Source organism: Eulemur rufifrons, chromosome 29 (assembly GCF_041146395.1).
Source record: "Eulemur rufifrons isolate Redbay chromosome 29, OSU_ERuf_1, whole genome shotgun sequence".
NCBI classification, from domain to species: Eukaryota; Metazoa; Chordata; class Mammalia; order Primates; family Lemuridae; genus Eulemur; species Eulemur rufifrons.
Window position 1 is genome coordinate 11,082,835 of NC_091011.1, and position 12,857 is coordinate 11,095,691.

At 39.5% G+C, this 12,857-nt stretch overlaps 1 protein-coding gene across 1 annotated transcript; it reads left to right on the forward strand.

The window, feature by feature from the left end:
- Nucleotides 1–909: 909 nt before the first annotated feature.
- Nucleotides 910–12,613, forward strand: H2AZ2 (H2A.Z variant histone 2). The gene is made up of 5 exons (XM_069461774.1): nt 910–1,027; nt 4,842–4,919; nt 7,731–7,844; nt 10,813–10,942; nt 11,688–12,613. The coding sequence occupies exons 1-5, from the start codon at nt 1,025–1,027 to the stop codon at nt 11,747–11,749; spliced, it is 387 nt and encodes a 128-aa protein (XP_069317875.1). The 5' UTR covers nt 910–1,024; the 3' UTR covers nt 11,750–12,613.
- Nucleotides 12,614–12,857: the final 244 nt, after the last annotated feature.

Consider the following 12,857-nt stretch of genomic DNA (forward strand, 5'->3'; position numbering starts at 1 on the left):
CTAAGCCCATTTCTGCAGCTGTGAAATGGAGCTGGTTCTCCCAGGGGGCTCATATTGTCCAGGATGAAATAGAGATGATGAAGATATGGCGATAGACCTTTTTAAATCGTGCAAACATCGTGGACAGAAGAAAAACTATCGCTGGAGAGCCTACTATGTGCCAGATGCGTTGACATACATTCTTTAATTTTCACGACAACTTCTGGGGGGCAGGCAATTCCACTTTGGGGCTTTTTCTTCCTTTCTAGTTAGGAGTTACTCCAAAACTTTTTCCTAATGACGTAAGTAAAACAAACGAACTAAGGGGGCCAACCCGGACCTTGCCCGCGTATGCGCTGAGGGGACGTCAGGGAAGTCAGTCCGCCAGGAAAGCGGCTGAACATGAGGACCGTCCAATCTTGAAACCCAGCGCCCGCGCGACGCGAAGTCCTGATTGAGACGAAGAAATCTTAAGAGTCTTTGTGAAAATCCGCCAGGAGAAGAATGTCCAACAGCCTTTTCATTCCCAAACAAGTCTCAGAACTGGGAGACACAACACCGAGAATGGGCGGGAAAGCCACAGCCGCCTAAATCGCTCCACCTCATTGGTTAATTCTACTGTCCTTCCCGACAGCCCGCCTCCCTTGCTCGCGGGCAATGTTCTCATTGGCTCCCTTCCGCCAGGCGTCCGCTCTCACTGGTCCATAGTTCTGTTTGTCAGGCTCCGGAGCGTGAAGAGAGGCGGAGAGCGCTTTAGTGCTGGGGCTGAAGGCCCCGCCTCCGCGTGCCGTGTGCAAAAACAAACAGCCGTTAGGGAGGAGGTGCCGGAGGGGCGGGGTCTTTGCTAGAAGGAGGCGCGCGATTGGGCAGCCTCTGGGGTTCAAACCAGCAAGGCGAGCGGACGTTAGCCGCGGCGGCGCAAGGCGGGCCCGGGGTATTGTCCGGCTCCGGCGGCGGCGGTCGGTGCTGCAAGAGCGGCAGCGGCGGCGCGGGGCGGCAGTGGGAGGGCGCGCGGCCGAGCGGAGGCTGAGTCGGCGCCGAGACCATGGTGAGGGCGGCTGGACGGGCCGGGGGCGTGGGCCTTGGGGCAGGGCCTGGGGAGCCGAGCGCGGAGGCCCCGGCGTCTGCGCCGCTACCTGTGGAGTCGGGAGTTTGCGGGCGTCGGGGCTGCGTACGGCCGAGCCCCAGCCGCCCGCCGGGGGGCGCCAGGCCCGGGCCGCGGAGCCCGATATGGGCGTCCGGGTGAGAGCTGGGCCCGGCCGGGTCGGGCGCGAACTGTGTCCGGAGCAGGACAGGTCTGTCCCGACCCAACGCCAGAGACACCGCACTATCGGTCCGAGAGGAGGAGGACACCAGGATCCAGCGGCCGGGTCTGGCTTGGAAATGTAGAAACAAGTGCTGGTTCTTATCGTGATCGCGATCGCTCTTTGGCACGAATGAGGTCAAACAGGATGCCGCTGTACAAGTTAGAAGTCTTTGGCGATGTTTGGTTACGTAATCTCCGTGGTAGTAAATTTGAGATTTTCTGCGAAAGGGGGTTTGTATTCGTGGTCTTTTGAGCTAGGAAGAATGGTTTTATAGACCAGAACCGCACAGTTTGCTCTACGTGATTGCATAGGTTTGAAATAAACGTCCGTTATCTTTTGACTCCTTTGCAGTTTGCGTTTTTCGTTACACAACAGTACCTTCCTTTGCCCCTGCTATGGATTTTCAGTCTTACGTTATCCATCTTTTTATTCTAAATCTCACATTTAGGGAAGAAACATACGGCTTTTAAAGAATAGAACTTAAGCCCCATTAAAAGTTGAGGGAAAGGAGAAGGTGCTAAACTGTATGTTGCATCCAAGATTGTAAAGATAGTAATACTTTTATTATGGAATAGCATAATATTATGTCAGTATTTATTTCTACTTTGAGCATCCTGTCGAAAGACAGGTAACTTCAACCAGAACTGTCTGCTTAAAACTTAACCCCAGGTTGTCATTAATAGGGCGGATAGTGTTAGATGATTTCTCTTGTGTTTGATATGACCAGTATGGGATTTAATAGCCTAACAGTAAATAGATTGGCCAATCGAGAGGACAGAAAGTTTGGTTATTATAAAATTCTCAAATCTTAGAACTTCAGTAGACCTTATGGATAATTGCATTCAAGCTCTAATTTATAGTTTTATTATTATTGTACAGTGCTTTGTAGTAAAGTACTTTAACAAACCGAATTACAGATTACATCTTAATCTGTAAATTGATTCGCCCAGGATGATGATTTTCATGTGATTTTTGCTAGTTTTTAAGATGTTTGTCAATCCCTAGTTATATATATTTGTGTCCACTTAACCAGTACGTAAAAATACGTAAGCATTAACATAAGCTAAAAATATAGGAGGCATTGAGTTGTCACTATTGATAGATTTTAAACTTGAGGGAAAGTGAGCCTGTGTCTATTAAAGTAATATGAAAGTACCTTGGTATCTAGTTTCCAAGCTTTTCCAAGTGAAGTGTACTCTAGCTCCGTCTCCCTACCCTCTTCTCTCTCTCTCTCTCTCTTTCTATATATATATGTATGTATGTATATAGTTTTTTAAACCAAGAGACTTAACCCAGGTTAATACTATTTCAATTCATAGAATAAAAATCTTAATATTGCTTATATTTTGTTTCTAAAAGTTTTTGTTAAGTATAAGAAATACATTTTATCTGGAGTCTCCAAACCTAGGAAATAGTGAGGTTTTTAAAATCTGGTTATATGTCTACTTCCTTAAAAAGCAAATAGATAAAACAGCACATGTGCCAGATTTGAAACAATAAGGATAAAATTGCTTAAGCTAAGTAGTTACTGTATAAATTGAGAAGCCTGGGGAATTTTGCATTTGATGGCTTTTAGTTAATACTAGTTCTTATTTCCTAATCCAGTCATAGGGAGATAGACATTAAACTTGTGTACCAGTTGAGAGGTGTTTAAATGTTTTATACCAGAACAAATAGAGATGAAGTTTTCTTATTTGAGGAAGAAGTGAGAGTATCTTGTTAATGGAGCTGACCTCAGAAATCCAAAAATTATATCTATCTTTATCTTGTGTAACAACATAACAACATAGTCAGAAATTACTGTATTTCTATAACATAGAAATATATAGAAATTATATTTCTTAGTAGAGAAACTATATTTCTGACTGTGTTGTTATACATATGAAGGCATCCTGGTAGAAATCTAGAGAGTCTCATTCCTCCCTGGTAGACTGTCAGTCTGTCTTGCTGAATTATTTAACATAAGGAAGAATATTAATTAATTCTTAGATTTTTCTTTCCTGCTTCTATACCTGCCAAAGCTTTACTGTTTTTTTTTTCCATATGACTTTGCGAGATAAGCATTTAGTCCACTGAGACATGCAATTAGAGGGACTATACAAGTTTGATTTTAGTTTTCAGCATTTTTTAAGGAAAGCATTACAGGGGGAGTTGCCATTTCAAAGCTTTACCCTCTACTTTGAAAGTATAGACCCTCAAACAGCTAGCCAATCCTGTAAACTGATTTTTTTTAACACCAAAGAAATAATAGGTTTAAATGGTAAAATCAAATGATACAAAAGAGAAAATTAGTTTTCTTAAGTCAGATCCTTAGTATTCCCTCTGTAGAGGCAAATAATTTCTCTAACTTGTCTCACCTCCTAGAAATACATGTGTACACAAATACTCTGTAAAACCCAATTTTTACTTAAAAGCTCATTGCACTTTCACATACCTTGCCTTTTTTAGGTAGAAATAGGTTTTGTAGGTTCTATATCAGTACATATATGTACCTCATTTGTTGCAATGGCTGTGTAATACTCCAGTTCATTTACATACTATGATTTATTTAACCATTCTATTAGCGGACATTAAGATTATTTAAGAAATACTTATTTTCCTGCAGTTCAAAGTATTTGTTTAACTCCTTAAGAAGTTTGAAGGCCCTTTTTGTGTGTGGTAAAATATATATAACATAAAATTTACCATTTTAACAATTTTTAAGTGTACAGTTCAATGGCATTAAGTACATTCATATTGTACAACCATCACTGCTATCTGTCTCTAGAACTTTCATCTTCCCAAACTGAAATTCTGGTATTAAACAGTAACTCTCCATTTTCCTCTTCCCCAGCCCCTGGCAACCGCAATTCTGCTTTTTATCTATGAATTTTAACTACTCTAGGGACCTCATAGAAGTGGTGCCATACAGTATCTGTCTTTTTATGACTAGCTTATTTCACTGTGTCAGAATTTCCTTTTTAAAACTGAATACTATGCCATCATATGTATATACCTCATTTGTTTATCCACTCATCCATCAGTGGATACTTGAGTTGTTTTCACCTTTTGGCTATTAGGAATAATGCCACTATAACATGGGTGTACAAATATCTGCTTAAGTCAGTTCAGTTTGCGGGTATATACCTAGAAGTGGAATTGCTGGATCATATGGCAATTCTGTTTAATTTTTTGAGAACTTTTTTTTTTTTTAAATGCTTTCTAAGAGCTAAGTTCTAAATGTTTCTGTGGAAGGCAATATATGTTATGTTGACATTTTTAAAAATTAATTTTGAAATATTTCAGGCATGCATAAAAGTTATATTGACTTAAAAGATTCTTCAATCTGAAAATTGAGAAATATGTTCAAATTTTCAGAAATCTCATTTTAAATAGGTATTTAAATTTTGATCTCTTTTTATGTAAATTATAAAAGGTGATATATCCCATGCATATTAACAAATGAGGAAGGAGATCACCTAGATATTTTTAACTATTTAAACTACAAGAAATTTTGTTTCTAAATATTTTTGAAGTAGCAGTTCAACTCTTCATTCAAAACTTTTTTTCATCTAGGCTGGAGGCAAAGCTGGAAAGGACAGTGGGAAGGCCAAGGCTAAGGCAGTGTCTCGCTCACAGAGAGCTGGGCTACAGGTAAATGAATCCGTGCTGTCCTAGTTCATTGTTTTCTTTACCATTACAATTCATGACCTATAAATGTTTCATCAGTTACAAAAATGTACTTGTATTACTAAGACCTTTAATGAAATTGATTTGGTTAAGGCTTAAATCTTAGTGATCTAAATGTGTATTCTCTTCCTCTAAACAAGAACAAGTTATAGAAAGGTCTTGGGCCAGGCACAGTAGCTCACACCTGTAATCCCAGTGCTTTGGGAGGATCACTTAAGGCCGAGAGTTTGAGACCAGCCTGGGCAATGATCGAGATCCTGTTTCTACAAAAAAATTTTTTAAAAATTAGCCAGGCGTGTGATGGTGTAGCCCTGTAGTCCTAACTTCTGGGAAGTGGGGAGATTACTTGAGCCAGTAGGGTTACAGTGAGCTGTGATCATGCTGCTGCACTCAGCCTAGGTGACAGAGTAAGATCCTGTCTCAAAAAAAGGAGTCTTAATGAACTTGGTAATTTTGTTCTGTTAAAATCTATTATTTTAAGATTATAGGCTGGGCGAGGTGGCTCACACCTGTAATCCTAGCACTCTGGGAGGCCGAGGCGGGCGGATTGTTTGAGCTCAGGAGTTGGAGACCAGCCTGAGCAAGAGTGAGACCCTGTCTCTACTAAAAATAGGAAGAAATTCTATGGACAGCTAAAAATATATATAGAAAAACTAGCCTGACATGGTGGCGCATGCCTGTAGTCCCAGCTACTCGGGAGGCTAAGGCAGGAGGATCGCTTGAGCCCAGGAGTTTGAGGTTGCTGTGAGCTAGGCTGATGCCACAGCACTCTAGCCCAGGCAACAGAGTGAGGCTCTGTCTCAAAAAAAAAAAAGATTATAATTATGTTCCCAGTTCTTTAATAAATTGTATCATATTGAGGTGAGTATGCGATCATTTTTCTTTTGAAGGTGTTTGTAGTAATACATTAACTGTCAGGATGAGATAGAATTTGGGGGGACAGTACTGAACTATCCATTCATCCTCTGAATATTTCCCTGATAGCCTCAGTTTTAGACTGAACAAAACCACTAAAATATTTTCAAACTTTATATATTTGAACTGTTGCAATTTTAATCGACAAACTCACAATTTTCTGGATAAGAATTATTCTCTACCTATAAGAAACATTTAAGCAAGAAATTTGGAAAGCCAAACTGTAAGGTTTGGATTTTATCATCTGGGTGCAGTGGTGAGCCATTGGGAGTTTGAGCAAGAGAAATGACATGATCCAGATGATACTGAAGGAGGTGTGGGATATTATACTTGATGCACACATTGTCTTTTAGCGTGTCGTGTAAATTCTCAGAGTTTATGTGAAGCATGCTTAATTTGAAGTGGGAAATGGAAGGCAGATGGCGGTTATTGAAGTGGTGTAGGAATAAGGTAACATACTTAGAGTGGGATGGGAAGGATTAGAAAACACGTGTGTACAGAAAATGGGTGAAGAGGTAATAGAGTTGAGAGGAAGTCAAAAGTTTTCTCTAAGGCTTAGAACCTGAGGAACAGAGGAGTTTGTAGTAGGGGCAAGTTAAGAGATAAATTTAAGTAGAGTCATTTTGAAGTTTACTAAAACATACATGTGAAAATGTCTAGAAGTTGGAAACATGAGTTCACATTTCTAAGGTGATAGAATTAGAAATTTTAGATCATTTATGTAAAAGTGATAGTTCATGCTATGGACCAGTTTCCTAACCTAAGAGAATGAGAAAGGAACACAAAGACATTGGTGGACCCCTCTGAAACACATGGTTTTTGAAAGAGAGAAAGAGGGGAGGGAGGGAGGGAGGGAGGAGTCAAAGATAGTATGAGAACTCTGTGTAGTCTCTGAAGCCTAAGAAGAAACGTTTTTGAGGTCCTACTGTGTGCCAGACGACATACTGGTCACTAAGGATGCAAAGGGAAGTAAGGCATGGATCTTGCTTTTGAGAAGCTCATAGTCACTTAAAGAATAAGTGTAAATGCAAAAAATAAATGAAATGCTCTTTCTCCTTAAGGATGAGATCTAGAAGGCTAATAGATTTAATAATTAAAACGTCACTACTGGCCTCCAAAGATAATGTTTAACAGGAAGGGAAATTTGAGTTGGCAGAAATGGGTGACAAGAAAGTAAGGCTTTCAGGATTTGGTTGAAATTTTGCCTTTGGAAAGGTTATATCTAGGTTGTAACTGGAAGCAGTTATCATAGATGTGTGGAGACGTTTTCAGTGAAGTCTGCAGAAGGAAAGTCAGTGGAAAGGAAGTAGTCAGAGCTATTGAAATAATGGGGCAGTGAAGGGGTGAGGAAGGTCTATAAGAAAGTTGATTGGGACAGTTAAGGGCACATATAAGTGGGATTAGAATACTTTAGAAATGAGAAAGCACCCTCTTTCTCAGACAGTAGAAAGTCACAATGAGAGAATGGTACTGATTTTTCTTAGCTGTCGGGTCACCTTTTGAAACTGAGGAAAGAACAGAGGTTGAGTCCAACGAAGGTAGTGGAGGTTCCAAGTCTCATGTGGCTGTTATGTAAAGGAATAAACTAGGTACGAATCCTGTCACTGGGCCATGGTGAATGTGCAGTTGATGACAGCACAGCATAGTTTCTCTTCATTTTATGGTGAAACTCTCCATATTATGCAGAAGGTAAAGGTTTGGGGCTGATTACCAGAACATATACACAGGTACTAGGAACTATTAATTGCCAAATAGGTTTGACTTCTAAAATATGCTTTACCCATATTGTTCAGCCTTTGATTACACTTCGTGCAGTGGTAAGACTCTGCATTGCTTTCCACTAAAACATCTCTCTTTCAGTTTCCTGTGGGCCGCATCCATAGACACTTGAAGACTCGCACCACGAGCCACGGAAGGGTGGGTGCCACTGCTGCCGTGTACAGTGCCGCGATTCTGGAGTACCTCACTGCTGAGGTTTGTGGGGAATGTCTGTTGTATGTGGAAATCCAAAACGTTCACTAGTCTAAGTGACTGAAACTCATGGAATATATTTCAAAAAGACATACATGCTCGTTGGTTTCTCTAATAGCAGTTTTAGTTGCATATTGTCAGCCTGTTTACCAGTGCCAATGTCAAAAGGAACTTTGGTATACTTGTTTTTAAAGTTAAGCAAGGGCCAATAATCCTTTTTTTTTCTTTTTTTTTTTTTGAGACAGAGTCTCACTCTCTTACCCAGGCTAGAGTGCCGTGGCGTCAGCCTAGCTCACAGCAACCTCAAACTCCTGGGCTCAAGCGATCCTCCTGCCTCAGCCTCCCAAGTAGCTGGGACTACAGGCATGCACCACCATGCCTGGCTAATTTTTTGTATATATTTTAGTTGTTTTGGCTAATTTCTTTCTATTTTTAGTAGAGACAGGTTTTCGCTCTTCCTCAGGCTGGTCTCCAACTCCTGAGCTCAAACGATCCTCCCGCCTCGGCCTCCCAGAGTGCTAGGATTACAGGTGTGAGCCACCGCGCCGAGCCAAACAATCCATATTTTTAAGTGACATGACAAAGGAGTATAAAATACTGTATTACTAATTAAGTGAATGCTGGTGTGTATAATCAGTAGGCAATATTTGTGAAGTTACAGCATAACCTGTTAGTTTATGAAGATTTGGGGCCAGGCATGGTGGCTCATGCCTGTAATCCCAGCACTTTGGGAGGCTGAGGCAGGAGGATGACTTGAGCCTAGGAGTTCAAGTCCAGCCTGGGCAACATAGCAAGACCTTATCTCTTAAAAAAAAAAAAAAAGACAATTAAAAATTAGCTGGGTGCAGTGCTGCCTATAGTCCCAGCTACTAGGGAGGTGGAGGCAAGAGGATCACTTTGAGCCCAGGAATTCGAGGCTTCAGTGAGCTGTGATCACACTGCTACACTCCAGCTTGGGTAACAGAGCAAAAGCACTGTCTCAAAAAAAAAAGACTTGGGGGGAGGTAAAGGTTTGCCAGTGTGATGATGTATAAAAATGACATATATTGTGATATCAGAGATGAAAAACCTAATCCTGGTTCTCTGCAGGGTTGTACGTACGAAATGCTGTATCTTACTCAGTTTGACATTTCAGGAAGATAAGTTAATTAGGCAAGAGTTCTTAATTCTTGGGTCATGGACTGCCACTTTTTCTATCCCTACTCCCCTCGTAAAGAAAATTCATTGGAAATCATAGAACCCCTTCAACTACGTTCAAGGCTGGGGAAGTAATTTGAATAGCAAGCAAGTCAGGTGGTGGAGACAGCTAATCTGGTAGAAACAGAAGGAAGGTTCTTACTTGGGGAAGATGTGGTTGGAGCTAGGCGGAGGAATTTAGGTTTAACCTGTGTGATGGTTATCATTGCTGTCATTTCATTAAGTTCTCCAAGTCATCTGTTTCCCATTGGAGATTTAACATTGAATTCCAGGTAGTTTCAGCTTTGCTGTGTCGTGAGCAAGGGGTTTTGTTTGGGTACTGTGATACTAGTTGAGAACCTCATTCTCAGTCTTAACATCAGTTTTTACTTGTTTACCTGTAGACTCTTTAAGAAAGGTGTGCATTTTGTTCACTAATGTTGAAGCATGGTATTCTGGTTCATAATGTTCAAGTCCCATCTAAGCTCCCATTTTTCTTTATCCTTAGGAACTTTGGATTTTAGGTTAAGATTAGACAACATATATATACATAAGCCATCAATCTGTTTTCCAAATATTTAAATTTGGAGTTTTAGTCATTTGGTAGAGGTAAAATACTGAAATCTAATCCGAGAGTTTAGGTGAGGGGTGATCACTTTTCAACCTTGGCTTTGCACTGAAATCACTGGGTGCAGGGCCTCATCCCAGACCAGAGTACCTGGGGAGAATGGAGTAGAGTACAGGTGGTTTTAAAAGTGACGTACACCCAGGCTTACCACTGCTCTATTTTAAATGAGGAGCCTCTGTGGAGTTTTTTAAATTACTTCCATCAAAGGATTTAATGATGCCAGTATAGTTTATGGAGGCAAAAACAAACCAAAAAAAAAAAAAAATGCAGTTTTATGGCCAGCCAGGACTTTGAAATTCCTCTAGTTGAAAATCCCGTTACAGAATAAAAGGCTTCTAGCTTACTGCCTGTATATTATAGGGCCCACTGATGTTAAAAACTGTGAATAAGAAATTATATTAAATTATATTTTAAATTTTTTCTACAAGTGTTAAGAAATAAATTCCAGGCCGGGCACGGTGGCTCACGCCTGTAATCATAGCACTCTGGGAGGCCGAGGCGGGTGGATCGCTCAAGGTCAGGAGTTTGAGACCAGCCTGAGCAAGAGCGAGACCCTGTCTCTACTAAAAAATAGAAAGAAATTATCTGGCCAACTAAAATATATATAGAAAAAGATTAGCCGGGCATGTGGTGGCGCATGCCTGTAGTCCCAGCTACTCGGGAGGCTGAGGCGGTAGGATCGCTTAAGCCCAGGAGTTTGAGGTTGCTGTGAGCTAGGCTGACACCACGGCACTCACTCTAGCCCAGGCAACAAAGCAAGACTCTGTCTCACAAAAAAAAAAAGAAAGAAAGAAAGAAATTCCAGCCATTAAGGGCTGTGCAAAAAATAGACTACATGCATATATTAAAATATATGACTTTCTGAATGTGTTCATATTTAGAATCTTGGCTAAGGGGTAATATTCCTTGTTTTTATTTTTAATTTCTTTTTATGTAGAAGCAGGGTTTTGCTCAAATTTCTATGTTGCAGAGAATGAAAATAAAAGGGGTCATATAAAGTAATGAGAGTTTTTTATGAAAGTGTAGAAATACAAGAAAGAAAAATATATTTTGTGTGTTGTATGTACAGATGCTAAGGTGATCTTTTTAGCTATAAGTGGGAGTCTACCCTGAATCCTTAAACATTTTGTCCTTCATTTGATATGTTATCTCACGGATGCTTTATAGGTGCTGGAGCTGGCAGGTAATGCTTCCAAGGATCTCAAAGTAAAGCGTATCACTCCACGTCACTTGCAGCTTGCAATCCGTGGTGATGAAGAATTGGATTCTCTTATCAAGGCTACCATAGCTGGGGGTGGTATGTATTATTACTAAAGCCTAGATTGTTATTGGTCTTTCTAACTAATATATCAATCATTCAGATCAGTGATCCAGTGCATTTGGTTTTTGGTTTTTAGGTTTTTTTGCTCCTCCCTCCTCCTCCTCCTCCTCCTCCTCCTCCATTTTCAATGCAGTGCATTTGAATGGCTAAGCAGAAAGCATATAAACTTTAATTTCATAGATGTCAAGTCTACTATAATTCTAGGCTTCTTTTCCTAATGATCTGAATAAATATTTCTTCTCCTTGTGGCCATACATATCCTATTTTTTTTACCTTAGCCAATTCTTTGAATTTCATGTGACACTTAAAGCCTGATGTTTAAAATATTTCCCATGCCTTTTAAACTTTGAAGAATGACCTTGTGAAATTGCTTAACATAATGCCCTTGAAAGGGCTGAAATAATCAAAATGGATCAGGATCAGTGAAGGTGAGAGGTAAGTTGGTGGTTCTTAATCTTTTTTGGATCACCTTTGGAGGACCTCATGAAAGCTGTGGTTACTGTTCTCTAAAAATGCACATAAACTCACACAAATTCACATACAGTTTTAGAGGGGTTCATAGACCCCTGGGGGTGCCCTGTGGTATAATACTTTAGGATCAGAATGTGAAAAGAGACTTAAGTAAATTCTATTTGTATAATTGCTCTTTTTGCTTGAGGCACTAAAATGTTATGTAGCCAGCTGAAGTTTTTAATAATAACTTTTTTTAATTTTATTCTAGGTGTGATCCCTCATATCCACAAATCTCTGATTGGAAAGAAGGGACAGCAGAAAACTGCTTAGGGGGTTGCTTTTACCAACCCTCTTCCTCCCCGTCATTGTACTGTAACTGGGACAGAAGAAGTAATGGGGATATGTGGAATTTTTAAAAACAGTTACATGGAAAAGCATAGACAATTACTGTAGACATAAAAGAAACATTTGTATGTTCTTAGACTCGAAGTTTGATAAAAGTACCTATTCATGTGGTAACAGTTATGTGTTAATTGGCTAGGTTTCTCCCATGTATTTTATATAAAAGTGGAATTGATAAACCATTTTTTACAAAATTAATTGTCTCAAAACTGTTCTGTTCATATGTATTGGAAATATTTTGCTCAGACTTTGAAATTTTTTAAATTTCCAATTGGTTATTCTGAGTAATCTTAAAACAGAAATTGGGGATATAGCTTTACAATGATTTATGTCATGTTATATTGAATCTTAAATGCTGTTGATTTGTAGCACCATTTTTTTACATACCACAAAGAAAAACTGCCAGTTAAACCATGATACAAATCAGTTATGAACACATCCCAATTTCAGAGATGTTAGAATGTGGAAAAGTATGTTTATGACTGAAATGGGATAGTGGAATTATTTGAATTATATACTGAGCAACTTTCCGTGTGCCAGGCTCTGTACTAAGTCTTCACTGATCAAGAAATTTTATTACCCCCATTTTATAGCTGTGGAGCCTAAGACTCAAAGATATTTAATGATTTGCCAAAAAACATTCAGCTAACAGAAAATGGCAGAGCTAGAATTCAAACCTAGATCTGGCTGACTCCAGAGCTCAGTCTTACCTGGAACTGATACTAAATTTATCAAAGTTTTCTGCATTTGGCTTAAAATCCCAACTTTAATTGTCTTTTATTGATACAGTAACATTCAGTACTTTGTACAATGTCTTAAAAATTATTTTTCTTTGTCAATTTCTAAGTAACTGTTGGAAGATATATTAGAAGATATAAGTTAATTCACTAGTTATTGGTCCATTAGGAAATTCTATTTTTCTGCCTGGAAGTCTTCATTAAAGAAGGAAATTTTTAAATGTTTTATAGTATAACACTATAAAAACTCATTTTTAAAAATGTTTTATTATGGACATTCTCACAAATACACAAAAATA